General features: G+C 41.0%; 1 protein-coding gene across 8 annotated transcripts in view; it reads right to left on the bottom strand.

The window, feature by feature from the left end:
• Positions 1-454: 454 nt before the first annotated feature.
• CAST (calpastatin) overlaps positions 455-27,965 on the bottom strand; it is a 51,508-nt gene continuing 23,997 nt past the window's right edge. For 5 of the 8 annotated variants that reach the window (XM_084224874.1, XM_084224867.1, XM_084224871.1 and 2 more), the window contains 27 exons: positions 24,014-24,073; positions 19,818-19,868; positions 19,504-19,560; positions 19,211-19,327; positions 18,083-18,181; positions 17,441-17,542; positions 16,788-16,868; positions 16,637-16,690; positions 15,938-16,033; positions 15,697-15,792; positions 14,896-14,994; positions 13,621-13,704; positions 12,912-12,959; positions 10,848-10,952; positions 10,457-10,552; positions 9,883-9,984; positions 8,794-8,877; positions 8,259-8,306; positions 8,004-8,099; positions 7,358-7,456; positions 6,500-6,601; positions 5,382-5,474; positions 4,907-4,960; positions 4,387-4,476; positions 3,420-3,499; positions 2,204-2,270; positions 455-1,702 (listed from right to left, as the gene is read on the bottom strand). In XM_084224874.1, the coding sequence (XP_084081000.1) occupies positions 2,213-2,270; positions 3,420-3,499; positions 4,387-4,476; positions 4,907-4,960; positions 5,382-5,474; positions 6,500-6,601; positions 7,358-7,456; positions 8,004-8,099; positions 8,259-8,306; positions 8,794-8,877; positions 9,883-9,984; positions 10,457-10,552; positions 10,848-10,952; positions 12,912-12,959; positions 13,621-13,704; positions 14,896-14,994; positions 15,697-15,792; positions 15,938-16,033; positions 16,637-16,690; positions 16,788-16,868; positions 17,441-17,542; positions 18,083-18,181; positions 19,211-19,327; positions 19,504-19,560; positions 19,818-19,868; positions 24,014-24,073 (2,151 nt within the window). In that variant the 3' untranslated portion in view covers positions 455-1,702; positions 2,204-2,212. The remainder of the gene's footprint in view (positions 1,703-2,203; positions 2,271-3,419; positions 3,500-4,386; positions 4,477-4,906; positions 4,961-5,381; positions 5,475-6,499; positions 6,602-7,357; positions 7,457-8,003; positions 8,100-8,258; positions 8,307-8,793; positions 8,878-9,882; positions 9,985-10,456; positions 10,553-10,847; positions 10,953-12,911; positions 12,960-13,620; positions 13,705-14,895; positions 14,995-15,696; positions 15,793-15,937; positions 16,034-16,636; positions 16,691-16,787; positions 16,869-17,440; positions 17,543-18,082; positions 18,182-19,210; positions 19,328-19,503; positions 19,561-19,817; positions 19,869-24,013; positions 24,074-27,965) is intronic. The other 3 variants (XM_084224868.1, XM_084224873.1, XM_084224869.1) reach the window with 2 other exon arrangements.

Below are 27,965 nucleotides of genomic sequence, written 5' to 3'. Positions count from 1 at the left end.
CTCTTGGTCAGCTACAATGCAGCTCTGAAATACAAAGGAAAATGGGCAAAAAAAAAAAAAGTCTCAGCAGGGTCTTGCTGAGCTCGTGAAGGCTTTCCTGGAGTCACCAACATGTAAAGTGTCACCAAAATGTAAAGAAAGAGGGACTGGGCACTGGGAGGGGCTGTCCAGGGAGGTGGTGGAGTCCCTGTTGCAGGAGGTGTTTAAGAAAAGTCTGGATGTGGCACTAAGTGCCATGGTGTGGTGGACAAGCTGCTGTTCAGTCATAGCTTGGACCCCATCATCTCAAAGGTCTTTCCCAGCCTAGCTGCTTCTGCAGTTCTGTATATTGCGGGGTTGTACTAAAATGTTAGATTTAATTTGAATATGCCAACGTTTGCGAGGTTTTTTTTTTATTATTTCTAGTTTTTCTTCTGCCTGTCAGCAGCGGTGATAAATGAAAAGCCAGGAAGGGCACAGTGCGTCCTTAAAAACTTTATTGGAGTGGCACGGTGCAGACTGCGAGTACAGTCACGCGTCTAAATATCCCCAACTTCAGTCCCTGCGCCACCCCTGCCCGCAGAGCCTGGGTTCTGCTGCCAGTGGCCTCCCTCTGCCAGCCCACGGCAGAGCTGTGCTCACATCAGGATGTGCAGAAGGACATTCTGCAGGGCAGGGAGGCGGAGGAAAGCCCCAGGGAGGAGGTGGTGGCAGCCCGGGGCTGCGGCGGCCGGCCCACGAGAGGTGCCTGGCAGTGCCTGTCCTGGCAGGGAAGAGCAGGAATGGGGCTTTGCTCCCCGCAGCAACACCTTCAGCCCCATCCCTGCATTCCCTGCTGGAGTGCCAGGAGCAGGAGGACTGGGAACAGTGCAAAATAAGATAAAAAGGAGCCCGCCCCTGGACCTGAGCTTTGATCGCTGCTGGGGCTTGTGCCCCTCCTTTCCTTCCCCACCCTTTGTGTTGGTAGCTGTTACATTTGTAATTTGTCCAGTCCAGGAGACTCCTGAAATTATGAGATAACAGTACAGATACAATTGGAAATAATGGTAATAATAATAATTAAAAAAAAAAAGAAGAAAGTCCTGCCCTAGTGTGTTTTAACTACTGCTAAAGGCAGCATCCCAAATACCTGCTTGATGTCCAGACATGCTGGAAGAAGCGGCTAATCCCCAATTTCTCATTCTTTAGCCACCCCACAGCTGGCCTGCAGCTTCCCACCAGGAACTGGCCTGAGCAGAAGGCTGCACTGCCCAGCTGAGGGTAACTAAAGCTCACTATATTCCAGAATACTTAATGCATCCACTGCAACGTTAAAAAATGCTAGCACATATGAACTCCTCAGAGATTTACAGGCACTATGTGAAGATTATGTGCAAAAGTCTGCAGATTTTTTTTTCTTTTTCTTTTTTTTTTTTTTTGGCATAGCTCTTCATTGATGCAATATATTTCCTGCAAATAGAAAGCATTCTTTCCCCCTGAATGCTGAAGGAAATTACAAAAAAAAAAAGTCAGACTATGTGAGTCCTAATAAACTGAATTGCTGGGGGAAAGAAACAAACCTGAGTCTACTACAGGGAAAAAAGAAAAGATGAGAAAAAGTCCAGCAAGTATCACTGTACAAAAACCACCCAGAATAACTATGTGCTTTTGCCATCAGCTTTTGTTCTTCAGGAGTAATCATCCACCCACAGAAAGAAGACATTTTACACGATGCAGCAGGATCCTGATGGGGGAAGAAAACAAAACAAAAAAAATGAAGTCAGAGTGCTCATCTTCCATTAATTTGAAATAAAACTCACAATGTAAATCTGCGAAGAATTATGGGAACTAAGCCTCCAGATGGGTCCAGAGCAGAGGTAATGACACAAGGCCAGTATCCTAAAGATCAAAACCCCCAGCTGAGATGTGCTTGATCCTCACTACTCTGTGAAAATGTCTTAGGGAAACAGCATGTTTGTTACACCTTGGAATGCCTGGAATCCCACCAGCCTAAAGGAGTTTAGCTACATGATGTAGTTCTGTACAAACTGAATGGATAAAGGGTGTGAAAAAACTTTCCTGCTTGGAAACCCTGAAGTGCAAAGTCATCCCAAGCATTTTGATTTAGCAGTAGTTTAACCATGTCTTGGTTTGCTTCAAGGACTTCTAGCAAAACTCAGCTTTAATTCACAAGCATGAAATTGTCTTTGTGGTAGCCCAGGGAACAGGGAAGAAGAAATCTCACCTGGTAAGGTTAACGTTTAGCTTGTTTTCTGCTTCTCAGATTTGCTGCTGGAGGACTGTCCCTTTGCCTGAAGAGAGGATGAGACAATGAGAAACTGAACCAAGCTAAAACCTGAAATCAGGCAGTGACAAGACACTCATCAGAGTCACGGTTCAGACATAAATACAAACTGCACCTGAAATACAGAGAATTTAGAAAGAGTATTTGTGACTCCTGCTCTGTACAAATATTTTCTCCTTTTCACCATCAATTGCTTTCTTTCAGACAGAGTGGGTTGTGCCTGACCTCGTCATTCCCTGTTCCTAAACACCCTTTTACCCACACTGGTAATCAGGCCACAGCTCAGAACATCCTCCTGAAGAGGAGATAAAGACACCCCTCAGTTTTACACTGAGAACTGCAAATCAGTTCTGGGGTCTCAAAAAAGGCACCTGTGGTGATTTAATAATAACAACAACCAGAAATCCCATCATTGACATGTGAAATGTAAAACTCCCAGAGCAGATGTAATCATCTGATTCAGGCATCTACTGCATATATCCTCTGTGAGAACAACATGATGGAACAAGCTTCACCCTGACCTGAATCAATCTTCTCTACTTCTGGATAAAAAAAGCCAAACAACCGTTTTGACCTTCACCATCTCCCCCCCCTTTCCCCCCCCCATTTTTTTGAAGGTAGAAACAGCTTCCTGCCTTTCCCCACCATGTTCATTCATACTATTTTTTTATTAAACTATGTAGGTCTTCACTAATTTTAAAAAATAATTTATGATGATAACTTGGGAACCTGGCTGGGGTTGTTGGAGTACTTATTAATCACTTCTGGGATGCTGTTACTCAAAACAGTCAAGAAATGAGAGAAGTGTTGGGGATCCTGCCCAAGGCAGCTACAGGGCTGGGATGCAAAGTGGGACACTTAGATCTACAAATCTGGGAAGGAGAAGCCTGTGGAGCATGCACTGAAGCCCTCCCCTCAGAGAACAACACTCTGTCTGAAATCTACTATTTTTTTTTTTTGCCCCTGTTTATTGCCAGTTTCCCTTGAAATAGAAAGGGGCCCTTGTCCTCTGTGCATGTTTACAAAACTGGATCAAATTCAACATATTGATGTAAAACTCCCCCCAAAATAACAACCCTGTAACATGAGTCCAAAATCCAGATGCCCCCCTGCCCCTCTTGTATGACTGTCCATACTATAATAAATGTGTTTGTACCGTTTTAGGGTCTCTGGGCTTTCCTTTATCCTTTGAGCTTGGTTTAGTGGTCGTAGATTCCTTTCCACTTTTGTCCTACACTCCAAAGAAAAAGAATAATTACAGTTACAAGGAGAATAGAGCACTAGTGGCTCCTGCTTTGACATCTGCCAAAACACTTTTGAATGGGTTTGGCAGCAACACAGGCTGTGCTGACAGGAGACTCCCTCAGGAAAACCTGGTAGAGATGGGCAAATTTTGTATTTACTACTGAGCAAAAATGCTGCAGCAGCAGATTTAGCCCTGGATTTCACGAGCAGATGAAACAGCACTTGAAACACCAGTGGTCCTGTCTTCACCTGCCTGAGGGTTCTGTGCTGAGGGAAGCCCCTGGGGGAAGCACTGCAGTGGCCAGCAGAGCTGATTGGAAACAGCTCTTTCCTCCCAGCAATATAGCTGATTTGAGCCCCAGTTTCAAAGCTGCTGCTCCTTTTCTCAGTTGCAGGACCTCTCCAGTCCATTCCTTCTCCTTTCTCCTGGTCAACTCGACTGTTTTCCCTAACACATCTGAAAGTCTTTGCTGCTCCCTGCTTTTCTCTCTACAAAACCCCTCTGAACTGTGTCTCAGCTCTGGCCAGCAACCTTTGCTACACAGTGCCTCCTATCATTGAGCAAAGGTTTCTCTGCCTCTCTGCAATTTATGAACACTCTTAAAAAAACTCCTACCACATTTCTCTGCTCAACTTACTTCTCCAAGCCTGTCTGAAAGGCTCTAATTACCAGAAAGCTTCCTTCTTCCAAATATTTAGCACACAAAAATACATCCAATAATATCTGGTACAGCAGAATACATCCAACTTCCACTGTAGAAGCAAGACAATCCCTGCATCTGGATAGACTTCCTGTAAACCCAAAATGAGCTACTGGAAGGAAAAGTGAGGCATGAGAAACTGTTTATTTTGCAAGTTATTAGCAGAAAATGTCCTACCTTTGAGTGCTGGGGTGTAGCAGGAGCCTTTGCACAAGTATCAAAGTCACCTGATAAGGCGTCAATAGCTGCACTGTCGTCCATAGGTTTCTGCAGTAATTCAAATTTTGAAGTCACAAAATGTGCAACCCAGCTTCCCACAGTCAAATTTGTGGTTCAGGAATTTATGTCTGGCTTAATTAATTATCTCTTTTCTTAAAGAAAAGCACACCTGAACTCCACACATATGTTAGAGACATCTGTTTGAGGTTCCCAAGAGGCATGATTTCCTGAACTTACATAATGCTTTTGTACATAAAAACTGCATTTATTGTGAAGAATTACCCCTCAAAAAAGTTGTACTGTCCACTACTGTTCCTGTTCCTGCCTTCATTTATGAGTCTTTGCAATTAATCACCCCTTAAGCCTACAATGACACAACTTTGAAACAAAATCAGAGCCCACAGCATGAAAAAAACCCCACAGAATAAATATCATAAATATTTAAAAAACCCTCAATAAACCCCATTATAAATGCTACCTTCTTTCCTTTGTGTTTCACGTCATCCTTTGCTGTTGGCTTTGCTGGTTTGCTCTTGGGAAGGAAAAAAAAAAACAGATCCTCACTCATTTTGAACCAGACATATTAGTTTTAAAATACAAGTATTTACATATGGCAGTACTGGGTGTTCAGAGATTGCTAATGAACCTGCACTGTTCTGAATGGATTTCTTCAGCAGTTCAAAGTGATTTATTTGTTCAGACTTCCCAGTTGAAAAAGGAAAAAAACCCAAAAAAACAAGACCAAAACTTCTTCCCCTACACCCCCCTCTTGTTTTTGACTTATAAGCATGTGAGGATAGAGCTACTCTCATTGAAGGATATTTCCATGTTTTTTTACCATAATTCAGTACAGACACTCACTTATTCCCCTTGTAATTCCAAAGAGGACAGACTGGCTCAGATAGACTCAATTTCCACTGTTGCAAATGAAAACTAGGGAAGTTTTTCCTTACCTGTTCACCTGACTCCAGAAGTTTCCGATAGTCAGGTGGGATTGTTTCATCCCTCTCTCCAAGCTTGTCTCTGTGTTCAGATTTAGCCTTTTCCTGAAAGTATTTACTTTTTAAAAAACTTTATTACCCATGTTAGAAATATTAGCAATCAACAAGTCAGAGGGCATATCAGACTCAGGACAGATATCCTTTTTCACTTTAAAATTTTAAAACTACTGAGAAAACCCCCATATATTCATTTTACTATGAAACGTGTTTCACACCTGAAAGTTTTTAAAACTACATTTATTTTTCAACTTATGCTGCTCTGATTTTTGGCAGCATACCAGGAACATGCTACACAGACCACCACAAGGAGGTTTTTAAGCAGACTGCTGAAGAACATTTTTGTCTTTCTTAATGCAGACATTTTAGGGATCTCTTTTTTTTTTTCTCCAGCTAAGATTCCAGCCTAAACTTATTGATAGGCAGCATATAGCGATTTTGTTTTTTCCCCAGTAATGTACTTTACTTTAGATATTTCAAATTATAATTTATTACAACTATTACTACTATTATGCAGAAATTTATTTTCTTGTTAGCAGAAGGGCCTTTACAGGATTTTATGAAAGACTAAATGAAGACAAACCCAGCAGAAACAAGGAAATTTAAAAATGTGCCTGATCAAGTGAACTCGTGGCTATAAAACTCAAAGCTTGACAAAAAGAGAGCTAGAGAATCAATTTTAGAAACTGAGGCCTGAGAAGACACCTGAAAAATTGTGAGAATAATAGCAGTGAAAGGCACTGAACTAAAATTATTTAAAATCTCCCATAAAATTTCAACACTTGCTCTCAAGTGGCTAAAGTATATTAACCAAATCATCATTTTTCACAGAACACACAGGTAATTCAGATGACTCAGAAATGGTTGATATGCATGGATTTTCTTCTCCATTAGCCTTACTCTTACAACATCTAAAAGCCCAATGCCATATATATTACTGTAAGCATATGGGAACCATTGCAGATTCTGGGGGGTCTGTTTAGAGGTTTTGTTTTTTTGTTTTTTGGTTTCTTTATTCCCTCCCACCCCTCCTTCTTCCCATATTGCTTAAGTTTCAGAATGTCTTTTGTTACCTTGACTTTATCCACAACTGGCTTGTTCTCATCAGGGTCAGGTTCCCTCTGTCCCAGGGAATCAGACAGGAGATCCAAGGCTTCATCCATCTCTTTTCCTCCCTAACAAAGCAGAAACACATTTGTGAAAGCACATCTGCTGCAAAAAATTATGTAATTCATCAATCTACTGTAAGTACTAGCTAATGAACTGTAGAACTTGAGTGAACAAAGAGCACTCCTGTTGTACTTGCAGTGTAGCACAATAGCTGGGGAAAAATACAGAATATTTCTGACCTGCAGAAAACATAATTTCAAGAAGGGCTTATGGAATTATCTTCAATGATTTTCTTTTTTTTTATAAATAAGCCGAGCTGCTGTAATGAGAACAGATCTATGAAATAATTGGCAATTGCTCAGCAATTATTGTTTGGCAATTGCCATGGATTTTGCAATTTTATACAGAATCTGGATAGTAAAAAAGCCCTTAAAGCCAACACAGGCAGGAGGAGCTTTACATTCCCCTCCCAAGCCAGGCTGGGAGCACCAGGGGAAGATCCCTCAGCATGGATCAAAATGTGTGAGCAACATAGCAACATTACAATAAACACCAGGAAGGAAAGTTCCCCTGCTATTCAAAGGGGGTCATGGTACTGCCTGTGAAACACTGTTGAAAATGGAGGGTCCACTCATTCTTTTTTTCTCCAATTTTTTTTCCCAGGGGAACATTTTCCTTCTCTCCAATAGCCATTTTTAGCAATAAATTATTAAATTCTGCAACAGTCCACACTGGTCACACTGTCCGGATCACGATGCTGCCTCTCCTCACTACTCAGCCCCCTTGTTTTGGGGTAAGAACCCACAGGAATGGTTTCTTACAGTGGCAGAAGGTGCAGGGGCTGCTGAGTGCACTGACGAAACTGTAGCAGCAGAGATCACATCCGAGGAGCTCTCAGGCTTGGCACCATCCTTGGATTTCTGGAAGAACAAGGCACACAGGGGAACCAGAGGAAAACACTCATCAGACCCAAAAACATATCCAAAACACAGCACCCACACAGTTGATTTCTAGGATTCAATTTCTTGAGGAGCTTTGCTTATTTCAGATTGAAACACACCCCCCCCACACACACACACCGTGCAACTGTTCCTCATCTCAGTTTGTTCTTCCATCTCAACCACTGGGTTAAACCTCACCACAGCTGAAGTTTAAACAGGTTTAACATGACTCCAAAAGAACTAAGATTTCACCAAACCATCTAATATTCCCAAAAAAACACTTTTAAAATCCTCAGCTGGAAAGCAGTTCTCATGCAAGCAACTGGTAAAAATATAGGTCACATAAGTAGTTTTTTGTTTGGTTGGTTTTTAAAGTCCTGCTGTTCTATTAACTTACTTCAAGAAGTATTTTAAATTTTTACTTATTGGATTTCATTTAAGGAACTTTCTATAAAGAAAGTATAGAAAATGTCATGATTATTCAAACAACTTCAAAATAAAATGAGATTTCAGAAATCTAACATACCTTTAGTACAGTTGATGTAGGTAATGGTGCAGGTGGTGATGGAGAACAGGAGAATCCTTCTGTCAAACCCTCTAAAAGGTCATTTTCACTCATAGGCTGCCAGGGGAAAGAAAAAGAAGATTATAAGTCTCTTTGTCTCTTAAAAAGTAAGCAGGTAACATAGCCCATTTTTAAACTGAACACTGGGTAATGCTGTTCACATTTGGTAAGTAAGTAATGAATGAAACAGCTATTTGAAATCATCACTTTTTTTACCTGTGACTTCTCTTCTGGTTTTGGTAGGAGTGGTTTTCCATCTCTATCCTATAAAGGAAAAAAATCCCTTGCATTAACCCTTAAACACCCATGCAATTCAAGCATCCTGGGAGCATTCTCTGAGCAACAGAAAGTGTTACAGGGGACAGGGACCTAACCATCATCTTCTATGGCATCCACTGCTGCTACTCAAAATGCCACTTAAAACATCCAGGTCCTTGGGATTTTCTTAACAGCTCTAACCAATCACAATTTATTTATTTATAAAGTACCAGAAGATACAGAAAGACTCCAGTGGACTAATCTCAGAATTATTAATCTTCAGGTACCTGCATCTAAAACCACTTTTATGCCCATGCAGGCATCCAGTGATAGATGACAGATATTTGTGGGAACTACAAACCAGAATTTCTAGATATTGTAAAAATGGCTGAACCAAAACATCAGTGTTTCAAAATGAAATGGGAGTCTCAGTTTCACCCACATGGTCTGAGGAATGAAGGGAAAGTAAGACTAAGCACATTAAATAAATTACTTTGGCTTCTCTTAATCTGTACTCTGGAGGAATTGTTTCTTCTTCTTCACCCAGTTTTTTGTGTTGTTTCTTTTTGGTTTTCTCCTGTGAAGGAAAAATAGGAATCACAATAAGAAAAAACAACTACCCATAGAAATTCACATGAGCAAGCTTCCAGCCTTTAGTCCTCTGATTCTAATTGGTCTTTCTCATGCAATCCAACCACCAGATATAAATCTCATTAAAGTTAAAAAAAAAAGCATTTTCTCTTGAGAAAGACTTCATTCCCCTACCTTTTTCTTATTTCGGGGATGCTAGCAGAGGTAAGTGAATAGGCAAGGGTCAACCAAAATCAAAAATACCTCTGAGTCTTAATTCTTGACATTTTTGCAAATTCACTCAACAGCTGTCTGGGCTGCATGCTAAGGAAGGCTGAAGAGAGAAATCAGTGGCCCACTTCAATAATTATTATCCCCATACAAGTAATGCTGGGAAAATGCCAACTAAGAGAAGGGACTAAAGCCAACTTTGGGAACTTCTGCTTGACAGAATTCCAGCCACTAGAAGAGCTGTTTCTGACTCCAGCCAATTCCATCTGGTTTAGGGTGGCACATGGGGGCATTCAGACTATGCCTATGAACAGCATTCCCTTGGACAGCATTTCAGTGACTGACTTATGGCTCCCTTATATTTAAATTTATATTTAAATCTTGGGGTTTAAATATATAAACCCCAAAAGTTTTGTGCGTGATTCCAGACTTAAACCCCTCATCATAAAGTTGATTCCTTCAGAAAAAGGACCATACTGTGTGCTATCCCTGATGTGCATCTTAATTCTGCTTCAGTTCAGCAGGACACAACAAAACACAGTTTTCAGAAAGTGAGGGAACTACTGCACTGCAATAGTCAGAATTATTAGGAAAGTGTACTCATTGTGCTGAAATCCTTCTAGTACTTCCTAAGCAAAACAGAACTGCTTTCAACAGTACATTTTGTTTGTAAAAAAAGTGAAAATGTAACATCTACTTTGTTTGTGACCCAAGGAAATGGAGTAATGCTGAAGGCAATTACATCAACAGTCTATTTTTGAGGTCTGATTTTTTTCTCTACCTTAACTTTGTCCACAGCAGGCTTTTTCTCATCTGGATCAGGCTCCCTCTTTCCTAGGCTACTGGACAAGGCTTCCAGTGCTTCATCTGACACAGGACCAACCTGCATGGGTGTTGACAGAGGAAAAAACAATTTTTAATTTGAAGAAACCTGTTTTTTGTCTTCTCCAGCAGTCCCTATTAGTTTCACAAACAGCATCCCCTTTAGGGCAGCAAGAGCACAGGACACCACAGAACTATCAGTCTGGCTTCCTCTCTGAGGAAGGTCACTGACCATTCACTTTCTGCTTGACTTGGTTTTTTTTTTTTTTGTTTGGGTGGGGGGGCTTTTTGTTGTGTTTTGTTTTGGTTTGTTTTTTGTTTGTTTTGTTGTTGTTTGTTTGTTTTGTTGGGATGGTTTGTTTTTGTTTGTTTGGTTTTGGTTTTTTTTGTGAATCACTCAGCCCTTGTGGGTTACCACGACGGAGGAAGAACATGCAACACTGCAATGAGCATCCTGACAACGTGCTCTACCATTCCATAAATGAAACACTGAGTTTTGCTTCAGCTCCAGCTGAAGGGGCTCCACTACTTACTGAAGGCACAGGAGCTGCAGACTGCACAGTGCAAGCTGTGGCACGGGGGACCACCTTATCCTCAGTAGCTTCTGCAGACACAGAACCTGATTGCTTCTGAAACAGAACAAATTACACTGTATTTTAGTGAAAATGCTTAGAAAACATACAATGTGCCCGTTAAATGGCTTATTTTTTCTAAATACAGTACTAAGCGAGAAAGAAAAGTCTAAATTTAAAGGCTGAAGATGCTCAATGAAGAGCTGAGTGCCAATACTGCATGTTCCACTAAAGGCAATGGGAAGGTAAAACAGGAAGAGAAGAAAACTGGGTTTTTTTAAAGAATACTAGCACCACCCAGTCTTAGCAAAACTGTTAGTGTCAGCTTCTCTAGTGAACCAGAAAGACTTACTTTGGATATGTTGCTGGGCTTTGGTGCTTTGGGTTGTACTGCAGGCTGTGCAGGACAGGCAAAGTCCTTTGAAAATTCATCAACAAGATCAGATTCACTCATAGGCTACAACAAAAAAAAACAAAACAAACAAAAAACCCCATGTGACACAGGTGACTCACTGCCTCTTTTTAATTTACTTTTTCAAGAACTGTATTACAGCTACTCATAAAGCAGGAAAGCATCCATAGTTTACACTGAAATAACCTTTCACAATTATATGCAACAAAACAGAATTAATTTTGCAGTGCATAAAATTAAGAAAAACACACTTCAGAATAAGTTTCTTTGTTATCATAAGTCAATATAATGAAGAGAATTGTACATATCATATAAAACATAATATAGAGAACCAGACGTATAATGTTCCAGACAGGGTTACTGAAAAGGAAAATACAACCCCTTAAGTAGGAAGAAAATGCTAATATTTACTAGCAGAATTAGAGCTCCCTGAAAGTTCCCTTAGCCAGCCCACTGACTGCTGACATTCAGTGGTTTTCGCTGTGTGTGTTTTGGTGAATAAAAATTCAGTTTTAGTTTCCTGCTGTTTGTGATACATTGCAATCTACTGACGCCATGGCCTCTGCAATCCATATATCCCTACTTCCACACACCTGGAGTTCCTGGCATCCTCCAAATTGCTGTTCAAAGCTAAATGTTCAAATCTTTGCTAGCAGCGACGGCCTGATTCACCTGCTGCATGGAGCTCAGCAGCTTAGGGACCGACTCGTAACGCGTAAAATTCCCTTTCCCTAATTCCAAATCAAGCGCCTCAACACCTAAGGCCCCACTTTTCATATTGCCTGAAATCCTCCTGCAGACACTACATAAGAAAAGGCATTCAGGTAGTAAATTTTATTCACTAAGAGTAGTGAATAAGGCTTAAGGCTGCACAGAGTGGAGGCCCGAGACAGGACAAACACCGCGGAACTCCTGAGGGAAGGACTTTGCCCCCACCAGAAACCATGGAAGAACAGCGAGTGGCTGACGGCTCCCAGCTATTAGCACACTTTAACACAGCCTTTAACACAGCTTTTCCAGGTTTGCTGATTTTGGTTTCGCTGATCTCGGCGTTCGGGGCAGCAGGGCCCGGCTCCCCCCTCAGCAGAGCTCCTCCCTTTCCCTCCTCACCGCGGGCCGGGCAGGAGCTCCCTTCCCTCCAGCCCTCAAACATCCACCCCTCACACAATCACACGCCTGAGACCTGAAATAACAACTTTTTAGAGACCAAAAGTCTTTTTTTCCCCAGCACTTTGCCCACATTTTAACCCTGAACTTCACATTTCTGCTCAGAAGGCACTCGAAGTGGTCCTGAGCTTCACGCTCGTTTCATGAGAGCTGAGATTTCCTGTGCTTTTCCAAATTTTTGGCAGCACTCCTCAGCTCACAAAGTGGAGCCCTCAGTTTCTTCAGGGCACAGTTCCTTTGCTTTCTTCCTGTGCCTTTAAATTTAGTATTTACAACTGTCTCTTTCAGTATTTTAATCCTCTCTTGCACTTTCTAGGCCAGGATGGAGACTCTTTACAAAGTCCAGGTTGTTCTTTGTGGTTAGGAAAATGTCCACAGCAGCTTTTTTTCTTTCTTTCCAGGAGGAAATATTCCTTTATAGAAAGGAATATTCCTTTATTCCTTTATATTTGATCACTAGCAAGAGGAAACTGTCAAGAAAATAAAAGGTTTTCCTGCTTCACCTCTCTCCATCCTTAACAGCTCCAACAGACCTCTATAGAATACTTTATACTAACTCCCCACACAGCCTTCTTTTGAGTCAGCAATAATTTTTGTAAATCTCTCCTGTATTGAACTCTCTAAACCTTTTCCTTATATGAGCTCTTCATTCACGGACAAGTGAATTTCAATAAAACCAACTTCCACCTGATGCTTCTGACCAGCAGGTTTTGTGCAAGGAAGTAAAACACACAAGCAGACCAAGAGACTTACATCATGGTACAGAGAGAAGTGATGACAGAGAGGGAGAAAACAGGATATCTAGCCACACTCCTACAATATTGTCAGTTTTCTAACCTTTGGTTTTTCTTCAGGCTTCGGCAATATTGGTTTTCCATCTTTATCCTAGAAGGAAATTAAGTATTATTGACATTTTTCTGTTGTTACAGGAAGTGCCATACTCCATAATAATAACCAGTAAAATAAGGTAAAGTAAAGCACATACTCAAGAATTAATCAGTGACAGGAATTCCCCTAAATGGGGAATTTTTACATGGCCAGGTATGTAGATCAAAAAAAGCAAATGGGAAGTCAGAACATTAGAAGAGACCAAAATGTGTTCTGCTGTTGTTTTCTTAACTTTGAATCAATCTCCATCACTTTGGGTGACAATCCAAAAAACAAAACAAAAAAGTGCAATTTCCCCACCATTTTACATCACTGTTTCAAGGTTACATTACAAAGTGATATCAAAGAGCACTCCTGAAAAAGGATGGATTTTACAAGGCTGAGATTTAATGTCAGAAACACAAAACATCACTCTTGGAGAAGGAATGGGTGACTTTACCATTTGAGATTACTCACTCATCTTTGCCCAGAGTGCCTGGAAAAAACAGTGATACCCACAAAGGAAGAGGAGGAAATAAAAGGTACAGGAATCACCAAGGAGAAAGCCATTGATTAAATACTAGTTTAGTTTGTTTTCGCCATGTTCTTTCCCTCTCTGTAATGAGAGTGTCAGGCACAGTGCCCTGCCTGCAAAGCAATGGAGATATGAAAAACTTACCAACTCTGGTGTTAACCTGTATTCTGGAGGTATTGTGTCATCACGTTCTCCAGCCTTCTGTTCCTTTTTCTCTTTGGCTTTTGCCTTAAAAAGAAGCAACATTAAAAAAACAAAACCACTTAAAGAAATGAAAATGAAAGCTCCAAGTTCACAACTCCACTATCAGGATTCTTCTGCCTACTGTGTACAAAAGGACTGGCATCAAATGAAATTATTCTGTGCAGCAAGATACTAAAATCCCTCAGTTTATTCCTGTCAAATGTCTGTGGTAATATCATAATGGTTTAAGATTCAACACCATTTGTGAATATGGCTAAATTGTTTTAAATCCTAAAAAACTCTAGACAGTATTCAGGGCTCTTTGTGGCAGGCACTTTTAGAATTGTTGTGTGTACAAAATTGTCAGGTTTTCTTGCACTTCAGCACTCTGATTACAGAACCCATAATTCTGTGTCTTTTTCCATCACTGGCACCAAAGCAAAGTTTTTAATTCTCTGGGCCTCCTTAATGAAGAAATGCATCTGCTAAGTTATCTGAAAGCCCAGACTGACTAAATCTGCAGTGCAGATTTAGCTGTACTGCAGATTTAGAAAAGAAGCTCTTTTGCAGTCAAAATTTAGCTCAGTGACCGAAGATTTTTTACTATTTCCCCGTTGTTTGCTTGGTCTGAACTATAAATGAAGAAAAATGAAGGGAAAAAAACTTCTCTAACTATTGTTATAGACAGAGTTTGCAAAACTAAACCAAAAAGTTAAAGCTTAACATGCAAACACAGGGTTAACTGTTTAAATTCTATCAGTTGGGGAAAAACAACACTCTCAAAAGACAGTGAAGGCAAGACTCAAATTAGAAAGATAATGGAGATTGATGGAAAAAGGAGCACACACACTGGAAGTCAAAAATCAAACAGCAAATATGTGCAAAATGAAAGCTTGCTATAAATTGTATAGAGTACTGGGGGGGAAAAAAACTAAAACAGAGCTGTATCTACCCGTGATGTATGTATGTATATATGTATGTTTGCTTTATAAGCAAACAAATTACATGCTCATAATTTTCCAGACCACCTTACTATGTTCTACTCTACCTGTATGCACTTGGGATTCTGAATGTTTTTCATTTTCTTAATCACTGAAGGCTCACAGATTCCTTAGGCTTTTGATATTAAAGACACTTGCTTGTTATTTTACATATTTGTCCAGTGTCTAACAAAGAGAACTTGGGATTCCACATCTAGATTCTGGAAGCCAGGGTAAAAAAGGAGTGAGGTGTTACCTCTGACACCTCTACAACAGGGGTAGGATCTTCTTCAGGTTCAGGTTCAGGTCCTCCAAGAGTATCAAGAAGAGCATCCATTGCATCATCTTTAATCTCCTGTATTTTAAGAAAACATTTAAACCACTTTGTAATTTCTTTAAACTGGCACGGATTTGTACCTCAAGTATCTTTATATTGTATATGAAGAAAACACCCAGCACCAGATTGGTCATTTTGCTTTGGCTTTACCCAATTTACTTAACACCAAATTGTGTGACAGAATTAGCACAGCATTAGTCAGACATGAGGCTTTTCTTAAGGAGAGAATGTAAAAAAAAAAAGGAAGTAAAAAACCCCTCAAAAACCACAGTGTCACAATGTCATCTACGCAATTCTCGTATGCTTTGACTTGGCAAACTGAAAAAGTGTAAAGTCACACTTGCTCTATTCAGAGAGAAAAAACAGAAGGTTCATAAAACATGAAAAAGTTACATCATATCCAGGTCTTAAACACAGATCACAAAACTAAGAAAATTTTCCTACAAATATTTCTACTCTACTTCCTCTAGCAAGAAGAACCACAGTTATTCCTCAGATTCCAGAAGGAAAATCATGAGATACACTAAAGTAAGATCTTTAAGGCCCAATGGAATCTGGGCAATGGCATTTCTTATTATTCCTATATTTTCTATAATAAAGAGGATTTACAATTGAAAATGAGAATGATGAGCATCTTTACAAGAACAAAAACACATAACAGCAGCATATGCCTGTAAATTGTAATTATAAGGTAACCAGTGAAAGAAGGATTATGTGTACCTCTTTTGATTTTGCTTTCTTCTCCTTAGGAGGAACTGAGGTCTTAACTGAACTTGCTGCTTGTGCTTGCACAATTTCTCCTTCGTTATTTGGTTTCTGGGAGTGAGATGAAATTACAGGCAAATTTGCAAATATAGAAAAGAAGCAGGAAATTTTACCTACTTTAAAACAAAATATTATGCTAACAGTGTCAATTTTCCCACACAATAAATGCATGCAGTGGCAAGGAAAGTGTCAATACCTCTGTCAGATTTGTCTTCTTCTCCTGAGCAGAATCAGCACTGCAGGTGAAGTCAGATGACAGGGCCTCTGCAAGCTCATCATCTGTCATTGGCTTCTGAGCAAGGAATTGCAAACCAAGTTATGACCATGAGAAACTTCAAATATCATCACGGGTCAGGCTCAGTTTACAGCCTGAGTGTGTCCCACAATTACTCACACAGTGACCTCACCAGCACAAGTTCCTGACACAACAAAAAATAAAGGTGCTTGCCCCCACTGGTTGATTCATGTCTCAGATAAGCTTTTATTTTTAGTATGTCAAACTTCCCAACCAGCAAAATTATGCTGGCTGACAGAAATCTCTGGCCAAGTGCAGAAATACAACTAGTCTCTGCTGAAGGCATTACAGAGAGACTCCTGCTTGCACAGTATTTGTCCCCTTTGTTATTTGTATGCCCAATATTTCTGTAAGCATTTATTTGACTCATTTCAGCTTCAGCATTGTAAAAATTCCTACAGCTTTATTAAAAACATCTGTGCCAAGCTCTAATTATTTTTATCAGTAGCTAGGTTATTTGGTGCCCCACATCCACCTCCCATTGCCTGGGACTTTTGGAGAACAGGCAACATTTATATTTTCCTAGGAATTCAATGATAACTGGGTTATTCCACCTGGGTTACTTTAAACTTCCAGTATATTAAAAAAAAAAAATCTTACTTCATCTTGCTCATTTGGTTTCGGTGGGACCACATCTTTGCCATATCCTCTGCTCTAAAGTAAGAATTAATTTTGTAGTAAATGGGAAGCAGAAATATCCAATATTACAGAAAACACACATGAAGAATGTATTAATTTTTAACTCACTTACCTTCAACAGTTTAACATACTCTGGAGGGAGACTACCTTCCCGTTTGCCCAATTCTTCCAAGTATCTTGAATATATATCTTCCTGTGAAAATAATTCCCACATTAATGTTTGTGTACTGCTCTTCACTGAAATAAATTTCTGGTAGAGCCTCCTACAGTGATACCACCAAAAAGAAAACCAAATATTGACTAGGACACTCTACAGTGTCTTTCAGTACCTACTGTCATGCACATGCCTCCTCACCTGCTTCAACAGTGCTCATCATCCAGCAGAACATTCCCAGATTCCTAATTTAAGCCATTTCACTCTCAGACCATAGGAGGTATTGTTAAACCTAGATTGCTTTATAAATATTTACATATTCCAAAATTTTTGTCATATTTTACTGAGCCACGAAGCTTGTAATCTAATTCTAACCCTTCTTACATGATTCTCCCATTCAGGCTCAGTAAGTTATGCATTCTTCAACAAATTCCCAAAACTGTGTCATTTCTATATTAACAAAACCAACATAAATATGTAACTGTGCACACTCAAGTCTTAACTCTTCACAGATCACAGGTACAAGTCCTGGATCAACACAGTAATGAGCAACTACAGATGTAATTTAGGGATGAATTTTCTAAGAAATAAGAATGTGAAGTGGAAAATACCGTAATTTCCGGGCCAGTGTAAACAGGAGTAGTAGGCACATCTTCCTCAGGTCCACCAAGGGTATCTATTAGGCTATCAAGGGCTGACTCATCCATACCAGGCTAAAAAATTAAGCAAACCATTACAGAGGTTACAAAGGTGTGCACAGGAGGAAAAAAAACCTGAAGCATTTGGTAAATCTGTAGAATACTCCTAGAAACAAACCTAAAAGCTTTCTTTCAGCAGGATATGTGCTTGCCAAATTTTTCAGTGAGAATGGTTCTAAACTCAATTCTCCAGTGTCACTAACAAGGTGTTTTATTTATTTATTTAATTTATATTTTTATTTGTGTATCAGTGGATACACATATATATTCAAATATAACTGATGATAGGGAGTAACTGATTTTAAGGTTGTATAATTTTAAGCTAGCTTCTAAAGAAGTCCTATTTAACAAAACACAAATGACACACCAGTTGTTTTTCACCTCTTCCTGCAGATGGCCCTCCACCATCATACATACACCAAGGATGTATCAGTACTTCAGCAGTTACCCTTTTTTTTTTTTTTTTTTCCCTGAAAACGAAATATTTCAGGGAGAGAAGCACCCTCTGAGACATTATTACAAGGGAACCCTTTGTCTGTGGCTCTGTTTACCAACCTCAGTACTGGATTTGTCAGCAGCAGCAACCACACTTGCACCAGCTGTGCCTGTTCCAGCAGCTGCACCCGTCACTGCGGACATCTCCTTGGAGTTTTGCTGGAAAAGAAAAAGAAAAAAATTAAGAGATAGCTTATAACAATGTTAAAAGAGAGACAAAATAGAATAAAACTTCCAATGCTGAGGCTGTGCACAGTGGTTTTAACTCAGCAACTGGCTGGTGCAAATGCATGACACCCAGATGCTTGGTTAGAGTGAGCTACCACCATAAAAGCTCTGTTTCCAGTGAGATTCTGCTGTGGGAAAGAAAGCTTTCTATTTTAAGCACTCTACCTCCTTCTTTTATTCTGCCAGTGAAAGGAATCTGCAGGGCAGGACAGACTTTGAGGCCCCTTCCAAGTCTCTTTGGAAGGCTGTCATTTACTTCAGGTAGCTCTCAATGCACCACTAAACTCCAGCAGCAAAAGCTGCTCAAGCAGGTGGGGTGAAAACTGCTGCAGGCAGGGAGGTGGAGGAGCAACACCACCACCACACAAAATGCAGACTTCTGCCTTACTGACACTGCTATTTAATGCCAAAAAATGGGTGTTGTAGCAGAGCTGCAGGAGCCCTCCGTGTTACCCTGGCCTTGTCACCAGACACGTGCACACCAGCAGACCAAAACATCCACATCCTGATGCCACCACATGCTTTTCCTTCACATTTTCTCTCCATTTACCCTCCCCAATTTTTTTCCCCAGCCTTCCTCACTTTAGTTTTTTTCAGAGCCTTGCATTCAGGGCTGACCTGCTCCATTTGGAGCCAACACTGCAGTGAAGGGGCAAGGGAAGAGCCTGACAAAGCCCCAGTGACAGCTATGAAGCTACAAGGAACTCAAAAAAACCCCCAAAAAACTGAGAGAAAAACAGAAGAGCCCCCAAAACACAGAAACAGGCCTAAAACTGTGATGTTCTTACTGTTATTTCCTTGGCCAAAAGCTTAACTACACAGTGATTTTTGGGAGCCCAAAAGTCTCACTTGACAATACTCAGCTAAACAATCCACATTGATGTGGATTCCTAACACTCCCTCAATAAAATAATAAAAAATTAACTTAAATAATAAAAACTGGTTGTGTTTCAACGATACCTTTGCTGTGTCTGTGGAGGTTGCTGGTGGAGGCTGGCCAGCCTGAGTTGTAGTTACTTTTCCTGTGTTATTTGGTTTAGAAGCTGTTGACACAGTAGGTGTGGTTTGGTTTTTTCCCTGTGTAGAGATAAACTATTATCACTAGATATGGAGGGCTGGTTTTTTGTTTTTTTCAAACTATTTTTTAAAGTGAAAGACAGAAGTAAAGTACCAGAAGAAACCCTTATTAAAAAATTCAAAGAGATGTAGAGATAGATAGAGAGAGAGATAGAGATAGAAATTATGCAACTTACATCACTGGGTTCCTTTTGCTTCTCTTCAGACAGCTGTTTATTTTGAGAGTCTGTTGGCTGTCATAAAATAAAGTATTGAGATAATTTACCATTTCCACCACTCAGTGCTACAGAACATGATCCATGCTAGTCCAAACAAGCACAAGACAGATCTGAAGATGGTTAAGAGGACACTTCTTGGGCTGTTTGGAAGTTTATGCACTGGTCACCAGTTTCATGTGACACAGAAATAGCCAAGAGTTCAGCCCCTTTTTTCAAAGTCAGTAAAAGACCAAAGTGCAGCAGGTCTGCAAAGGTGAAAGGTAGGTATTTACCTTGTCTGACTGAGTGTTTTTTTCAGTTCCTGCTTTGGTTGTTGGTGTGGGCTGAAATATAAACAACATTTATGCAGAGATTAACATGCATGGTTATTTGCAGAGGATCAGATTATGTAAAGGAGAAGATCAGACAGGTTCACACTTGTCAGCACACATGCTGTCTAACTGCTACACACCAATCTTGCAGTTCACAACATCCTAACACAGGCTGCCAGTGATTTAAGAGCACTCAGATGTGTGCAAACATCCACACACACAAACACACTCATTCCTCACAAGGGGGATTGACAGGGGAAGATGTTAAAATATAGGAACCAGTTTGATACCAAACCCAAATTGCCAATAGCAATTTCTGAAATAGCCTCAAATATTATTTGGATTATATGGATTAAATGGATTGTTTTTTCACTAATTTATCAATAAAATAATTATAATTGCAAAGTAAGTAATTATAAAAATACATGTAGCCCTGATGGAAAAGTCATTCATTACTTAGATTCAACAGCACATACACAGGGTGGGATATGTTCAGTTAATATCCTTATACTACACAGCAGAAATTTTGTATTTTTTCTTTCCTCTGTAACCTCCTAATGCTCTGATTTTACAACAGAGCTGCACAACCTGGCTAGGATAATATTACATGACTACACTTCCAGGGTTTACACCTGAAAACCTTCTGCAGCCATGCCACAAAATCAATTCCCGTGATTCATCCAGTTAAAGTGCAGTAAGCAATAAATTACAACAGTAAGAACTGAAAATGAAAAATTATAGAATTGTTATATCTGTAAGGAAGTGAGACACCCAGCATCCTCATCATATTTTTCTTCCTATTTTTTCTCGCTGCTTCAGCTGCTCTATGAGCAACACAGAAAGAGCCTCTCATCTGGCAAACATTCATTACCACTTAGAATCACCCAGCTTCCGTTTTCTGGCTGACCACACAGAGAAATTTGCTAAGTTTGTTTACATTTTGTTACGCAAGTATTCACACCCCCACACTGAACTGCAGACACTTGGCTGGGAAATCCTGAGCACACATTACATGCAGATGCCTGGGCATAATCCTGGCAAAGGTCTTGAAGCTTTGAGGGACACACCTCCACACACAAAAGGGGAAATACTGATGGAGAGGGAGAAGCAACAATTCTCAAAGGGAGAAAAAGATATTAAAAGTAAATATTTAACTTAAGGTCACAGATTCCCACCTTCTCCCCAGATTCCCTGCTTTATATTTTGACTTGATGCCTAAAACCTGATTAAAGGACAGCAACTCAGGTTCAGTCATGCTTTATATGCTCCCACTTGGGTGTCCTTATTACATGACTACTGCTAACTCAAAGACACACATCCGTGTTTGTACCTGTACACGAAATAATCCTGTAATGAAAGGATAATCCGAAATTTTCCTCGTTTGTAAGATAAATTAAGGTTGGGTGTGTTTCTGTAACACCTATAGCAAAGAGTCAATCAGACATGAGGTGTCCTTCAGCAGCAAGATGCAAAAAATATAACAGAAGTGCAAAGATGAAGTACAGAAAATACAGAGTTTGACTCTTCTTGCTCTGGGTCTACTGCTCACTCAGGATTCTAAGTACCCTGCTGTCAGAGTACAAACACAGAGTACAAATTTTTCTTAGCTGCCTTTCAGAAGAAAACAAAACACACCTTATTTCTGCAGGACCATAAAATACATGTAATTGCACTTCTGCCCACACCCAACAACACCTGTACAGGACACTGAATACAAATTCCCAACTTGCCAAACCAGTTATGAACAACTGTAAGTCTTCCTTTTTATACTGTAAATATTATTTTACTGAATACTTTATGCATGTTCTGTGTGAGGTATGCATCGTTCACTATCCTTTTGTAATAAATTTTGAAATATGCAAATTGACCATACTATAAATTTATGTTTGGTGATGCTGAAGGATAAATGGATCCATATGGGCAAGGATTTGATTCAAGACTTGCACACAAAACTGAGGCCACAATAAAACACATTATTATAAACACTTGTTCGCACAAAGAGACACATCTATTTAGATACACTTTCAGCAATTACAAAGTTCAAATATAATTTTTAACAAAATCAAACTAAAAAACAGGTAATCAAACCAACAATTTTAGTATGAGACTATCCATTCAGGGGAATTGTTCAGCCATCCTTTAAACAGCTGTGAGCAGCCACAGGCTGAAGCCATGGCATCAGCTGATGGTGTGCACTGAATTTCTGCGGAGAGAAAGATGTTCCACTTCCCCTTCAACTGCCTGTTGCCAGGATCCAACAGGATGCATTTCAAACTGACTGGAATGGTCTGGAAGTGGAAAACAACATTTTTTCACTGGATCCCTGGTTCACAGTGCAGTTGCACAAACATGTGCAAAAGGAAGGCAGCTGAAGAGGACATGTTTGTGACAGTGACAGTGGCAGCACTCTGTTTGCTCCAACCTTGCCAAATCCACAGGGTGCTGGCTCTACACCCTGGTCCTCCAAAACGTCCACCTAACCCCAGGCTTTGCCCACAGAACAAGAAATTCCACATTCCTTCCTCTGCCACAGTGAACTCAGGGCTCATTGGAGCAAAGGACACACACACACACAGAGAACTGAAGGTTAAGGAGGGATCCAGAGCATGTTTAAGAGCAGTGGCACACTAGAGAGACTTCAGGAAGGACAAATGAGATGCGGTTATAGCAGGCAATTGGGAAAGATTTGTGAATTTGCAAGAAATTTAGGACTAGAAATTGAAGTGACTCAGCAACCTTACTTCTTTTCAAAGAAGTCTACTGTCAAAAATGCAAATGACTTGTTTAATCCAGCAGGAGAAGGACATTAATAATGCAACAGACTTTAAGAGAAAACATTAATTATGTTACACATGCAAATGCAGGCCACTGTTTCAAAGGGATTTGTGTTTACCAGCCTTACAGTGCTGAAGCATGCCTCTGCTACTCTATTTTTGGCTCATTTACCACATTCTTCTGAGAGTTGTTTTAAATTTCAAGTAGGGAAAGACCATAGCTGTCTGGGTTAGACCATATGGAGAACCACAGCACTAATGAACATGACACAAATGAGTTTGCCCACAAACACAACAGGGAGGAGAAACCAGATGCTGGCAGATGCCTTCATTTGTGAGTAATGGTGATGGTGCAAAATGGAAAATTTGTTTAATTGCCATTCAGCTCTTAGATGTACGTGTGCATGGAGGAAAAGGGTTTTAAAAGGCTGAGTGAAATGTAATGGCTAATGCAGAGATGGGGATGCAGGCCAGAATGAGCAAGAGGAAAAGGTAATCACAAAGAAACTTCCCATTTGATAAATGGGAAAAAAAAAATTATAGCTGTGAAGGTAACCAGACCTCAGCTCCGACTGTGCCAACACAACAAAAGGTGCCTGGCAGGGCTTTCAGCAGGGCCATTTACCTGCAGAGATGGCTCTGCCTGCACCAGATCACCCACGGGGACCTCTCCCACCCTCACCCCTCCACACACCCCTTTTTTGGCATTTACACAAGGTGCAGGCAGCCTGAGCCTTTTCCACCACACAAGTCCCTGCTGGCCTGCTCTGGCATCCAGCTTTTGTTGGTCCTGCTGTTATGGCTGTGGAAAATGGAAGAGGTGGGGGGAGAAGCATTAATCATTTGTTTGAACAACACAGGTAACTCCTGTTAGGCAACGTGAGGATGATGACTCTCTCCTAAGGAGCAAAGGACAGGACTGATGACACAGCCCTGACACTGAGGAAGCCCCAGCCATCAAACAAGACAGAACAAGCGTGAAGGGCAAAGGCAGGGGAGCTGTCAGACAGAGAAACACTGGAGATGAACGAGAAGATGCAGCTGTACGTACAGAGAAAGCTGGAGCTCATCCTGGATTTGTTGAGTGTGTGAAAAATCATCGCCAAGTAAATAACCCTGCAGTTACACTGGGGGGAGCTGCACACATGTCACAAAACTGACAGAGCTAAAATTTAACATTGCAATTAATTTTCTTTTTGTTGCTGTTGTAAAAACCTCTGGTTACTTTGAATAGCACTTTTTTTTAGATTTTTTTTTTTGCAGAGGAACCTAAGCTATGATAATAAATATGGGTAAAGTTACTCAGTATCAAAGTGTCATAAATGAAATTCCATGACTTCATGCATGTGCCATCCAAGCATGATTTCTTTCTGAAATTCTTACCCTAGTTTCAGATGGCTTCATAATGTGTGGTTTTGATGCATCTGCAGGAGGAGACTGCTTCTAAGAGAAAAAAAAAACAACTTAACTTTTGTAATAAATACTTGTATTAAGCAAGCATAAAGACTCTGAACTCACTTGTAATCCAGATGAAAATTAAGAATAAATCATTTCTGAAAATTAGAGTTATTACTTCAGATCTTTTGCCTGGCCTGTATTTCTACAATACATACAGGTAGAATTTTGACAGTTTGATGATGCCCACATACCTTCCTTATACATTATATTTTCTGCTCTGACATGCACTGACAGCAAATTTTTCAGCAAGCACCAAGACAAACTCAAATCCTGCTCTCACTCTGAAGCACATATACTTTGCAGGATCCACCCACACTTCTTTTTAAATTTTTTTTAACAAAAACTGTGCCTTTGGATTTACTGGTTTGTTACAGAAAATATTTAATACTAAAGTATCAAACTCAGATATGTCAAGACAAAAATGAGTAGTTAATATGTGAGCAATGTCCCCCTCAGTGTTCCTATATATCATCTGACCTTTTAGGAATTCCACAAAGGATATGATCTATTCTCCTGGCTTCAGGGATGTCAGTCCAGAAACACCATGGTGTGTTGCTGTTGTGGCTGTATCAAGCTTCAAAGCCCAGAACATTCCAGCCATCTCATCAATACTTTATAAATAAGTAATGCTACTCCTCTATTCCTGCTTCATGCTCCTCTGCTTAAAGCTGTATTTTGTATTTTCGCATACTCTCAAAGCTGTATTCTGTGATTCTGTGATTTTCCATCTCTGTCACAGTAACACATTCTTAGGTCACATTTAAATTTACTGCACAATTTATAATTTTTTTTTTTTTTTTTACTTTTCCTCTTCTCTATCCATTTTTTTACATTGCCTCTGTTTACCATGCTACTTGAGGTACAAAAACACACACACACAGTTTGAATGAACAAAAGCCATATTACTACTCTAGACCCCAGGGAAACTTCTTACTTCCACATGGAAAAAAAATTTAATTTCCCTAACATTTTGCAGCACAAGGATTTCTCAGCAACAAGAGAAAAGCTGTAGAGAACTTAAAATGCACACTATGATGACAACAGCGTGGTCTCCCCACCAGCTTAGTTGGTGCCTCACAAACCTCAGTGAGAGGTTTGATTGTTCCAAATATATATTACAGAGAATCTGCAGCTGTCACACTGCAGAAAATTAAACAAATAATTACTGCTTCCATATACCTACAGATTGACTAGTTGATAGATAGGAGCTTTTGCATGAGTGGAGACACACAGAGGAATTAAAAGCCTCCTACATCAGGGCAGAAAAATGAAGGTTTTAATAACCTTTTAACCTATTTCCAAAACCACCATCAGGTATTTTTTCTTAATTTGCTCTTTAACAGTTTTCCTCTCCTTTTCTTTCCTCAGCAAGAAATTAATCTGAATTCCTTCTGCATGACTAACAAGTAGGTATCTGTTCTACACCTTCATATTAGTCACCATAGTCCCTGTCTGTTTAATAATGAAAACATTTACCTGAGCCCTTCTCCCTTCCAGCCCACAGAAAACTCCTACCAAGCTGCTCTCTTAAAATGGACTGAAAAATTCTTTTTCCCCATGTTCCATCACAGCAGCACCGCCACAACCTGCAGGGATGAGTGAAAACTTCCCAAAATCCCAGCTGCTTCTTCCTGCCCTGTCCAGCTGGAGGGCAGTGACCAGCAGAAGCAAAGAGGTGAAGAAGGGAGGTACTGATGGAGGAAGAGGAGCAGCCTGAAAATAGAAAACAGCTCAGTGCATGGCTGCTGACCAGGGGCTGTGGAGGACACCAAGCCATCCTCCCTGGGGACACTCGGGGGAACAAAGCCCTGAGGAGCCAGAGGGAAGAGCACAGGACAGGTGGGAAGAGTGCAGGAATCAGCGCAGAGTGCCTTGCTTCACTTCCCCCACCTCCTGCTCAAGTCTCACAATAAAGGCCCACAATTTCCCACTCTCTCCCCAAAAAGAGCCACTCCATGGAAGAAGAAGTGTCCTTGTTCTGCCAGCCCTTCAGCCAGCAGGGTCTGCAGCCAGACTGACAATGCCAAGAGCCTGCTGAGTTCCAAGCCCTCTGTCTGGTGTGGTCACCGCTGTAGCACCTTGTCACCACCAGCCTGGCTCTGGGATCAACCTCTTACCCCACGCTGCTCTGGCGCTCTGTCCCCAGGACCCGGCTCTGCCGCCAGCTGTGCCCAGATGTTTCTGCCACAGCTGCACAGAGGGACTGCAGAAGGCATGAAGCAACATCAGGCAGGATGTGTGTCAGACGTGGAGGTAAATAGTAAAGTGCTGCCTGGCAACCTGGCAACAAAACCCTCCTGACGCAGGAGGAAAGGCTTTGCTGCGTGGCTGTGGCACACCCTGCTCACACCCCAGCATGCCCAGCCCCAGCACCCCCTCACAGCAAGGCTGGGGTGTCAAAGGGTTTAACCAGACCAGAGAACATCAGGAGATGCTGCAAAGGGAGAGTGGGGTGTCCTCTGGGCTGTCAGGGATCCCTGGAGGGCAGAACCAGCACAATCAGTGCTGTTCCTCTCTTCCTGCAGCTCACCCCTCCGTGGGTCCTGCCTGAAACCAGGCATGGGTTCTGAAGGGTGCTGTGCCAGCCCTGCTGCCTTGTGAGTGAGGTGCAGGAGGGATCCCAGCCTGGGGATCACTAACACACAACTCTTGTGTCAGGATCCAGGACATTCCTCTGGCTGCCCTGGAGGACTCCAGACCCTGGCAGGGGGCTCAGAGACCTTGGCACGGAGTCAGACATCCATGCCTTGGATTTTAACCCATGGAAACAATTACCAACTTTGTGCCAGGAGTTACAAGCCACAAGGGTTTGAGTAGAATGATAGGGAATTTTTCACGGGGTGAAAAAGTAGAATTTTGGGGATTTAGAATGGGGGTTCAGGAGGCAAGATAGAAGAATCTGGGCGTGTCCTGTCTTTCTCCTTCTTCTTCTTGGGCTCATCTTCTGCTGTGATGGTGGCAGTTTTGGATTGGTTTAGAGTAGAGACAGACTGTCTAACAGAGGTGAGGGGTATTGGAAAATTATAGTAAATAATGTACACGTAGTTTTTAGTGTTAAAAGATAACACAGCCCAGAGGGCGGGCAGTGGACAGACCTCAGCAGGTCAGAAAAAGAATGTATTAGATAAGAGAAGATAACAAACAACCGTGAGAACCAAGGAATCCTGACTTCTTCCTCAGTCTTAGGGCTGGGAAAAAGAGACTTTCTGACACTTCAGGGTCATCTCAACACCGGAAACCTTGTCACTCTTGTGTCAGCTGGGAGGGAAATCCACAGCACAGCATCCAGGGCACTGATGGCCCACCAGGACCTGCTCCCTGCCCAAGACCACCACAGCAGGGACTCGATATACAGGGAAGAGGTTACAGGACAGCACTGATTAGCGCACTCATTAGGCAAAGACTTATCCCTGTTAATTACCCCACCTGCCAGCAGAGCTGCTGAGTGACCTGCAGTGTGGGGTAATATCAGTCTCTGCACAGGAGCTGACCAAAGGACCTCAGGTGCCATTGAGTTAGAGGATGGCTTTCCAGGAAGGGCTGATGAAGAGATCTGGGAACTAAATTGATGGAATTAAGAGAAGGAATACCCTTGGAAACTCATTTGTCAAGTTAGCAGGGCAGTATTCATGCTGGTTGAAGGAGAACTGTCACAGAAGCCAAGCAGTGGGTTAGCAAAACAAAACAATCAAAAATTGGTTATCCGATCTCATGGTGAGTATTACAGAAATCTGCATGAAAAATGGAAAGTGTAACAGGAGAAGAAGAAAATAATGGTGAAAAATCAAAATTAAAAATGTGAACAGCTGAGAGAACTGGATGCAGATGCCCTCTGAAAAAAATAAAACAACACACAAATAAATCCATGAGCGCTCTC

The sequence above is a fragment of the Fringilla coelebs genome, assembly GCF_963513975.1.
Source record: "Fringilla coelebs genome assembly, chromosome: Z".
Lineage (NCBI taxonomy): Eukaryota > Metazoa > Chordata > Aves > Passeriformes > Fringillidae > Fringilla > Fringilla coelebs.
The sequence above is the reverse complement of the archived record's forward strand: the minus strand, read 5'-3'. Positions and strand labels throughout refer to the sequence as shown.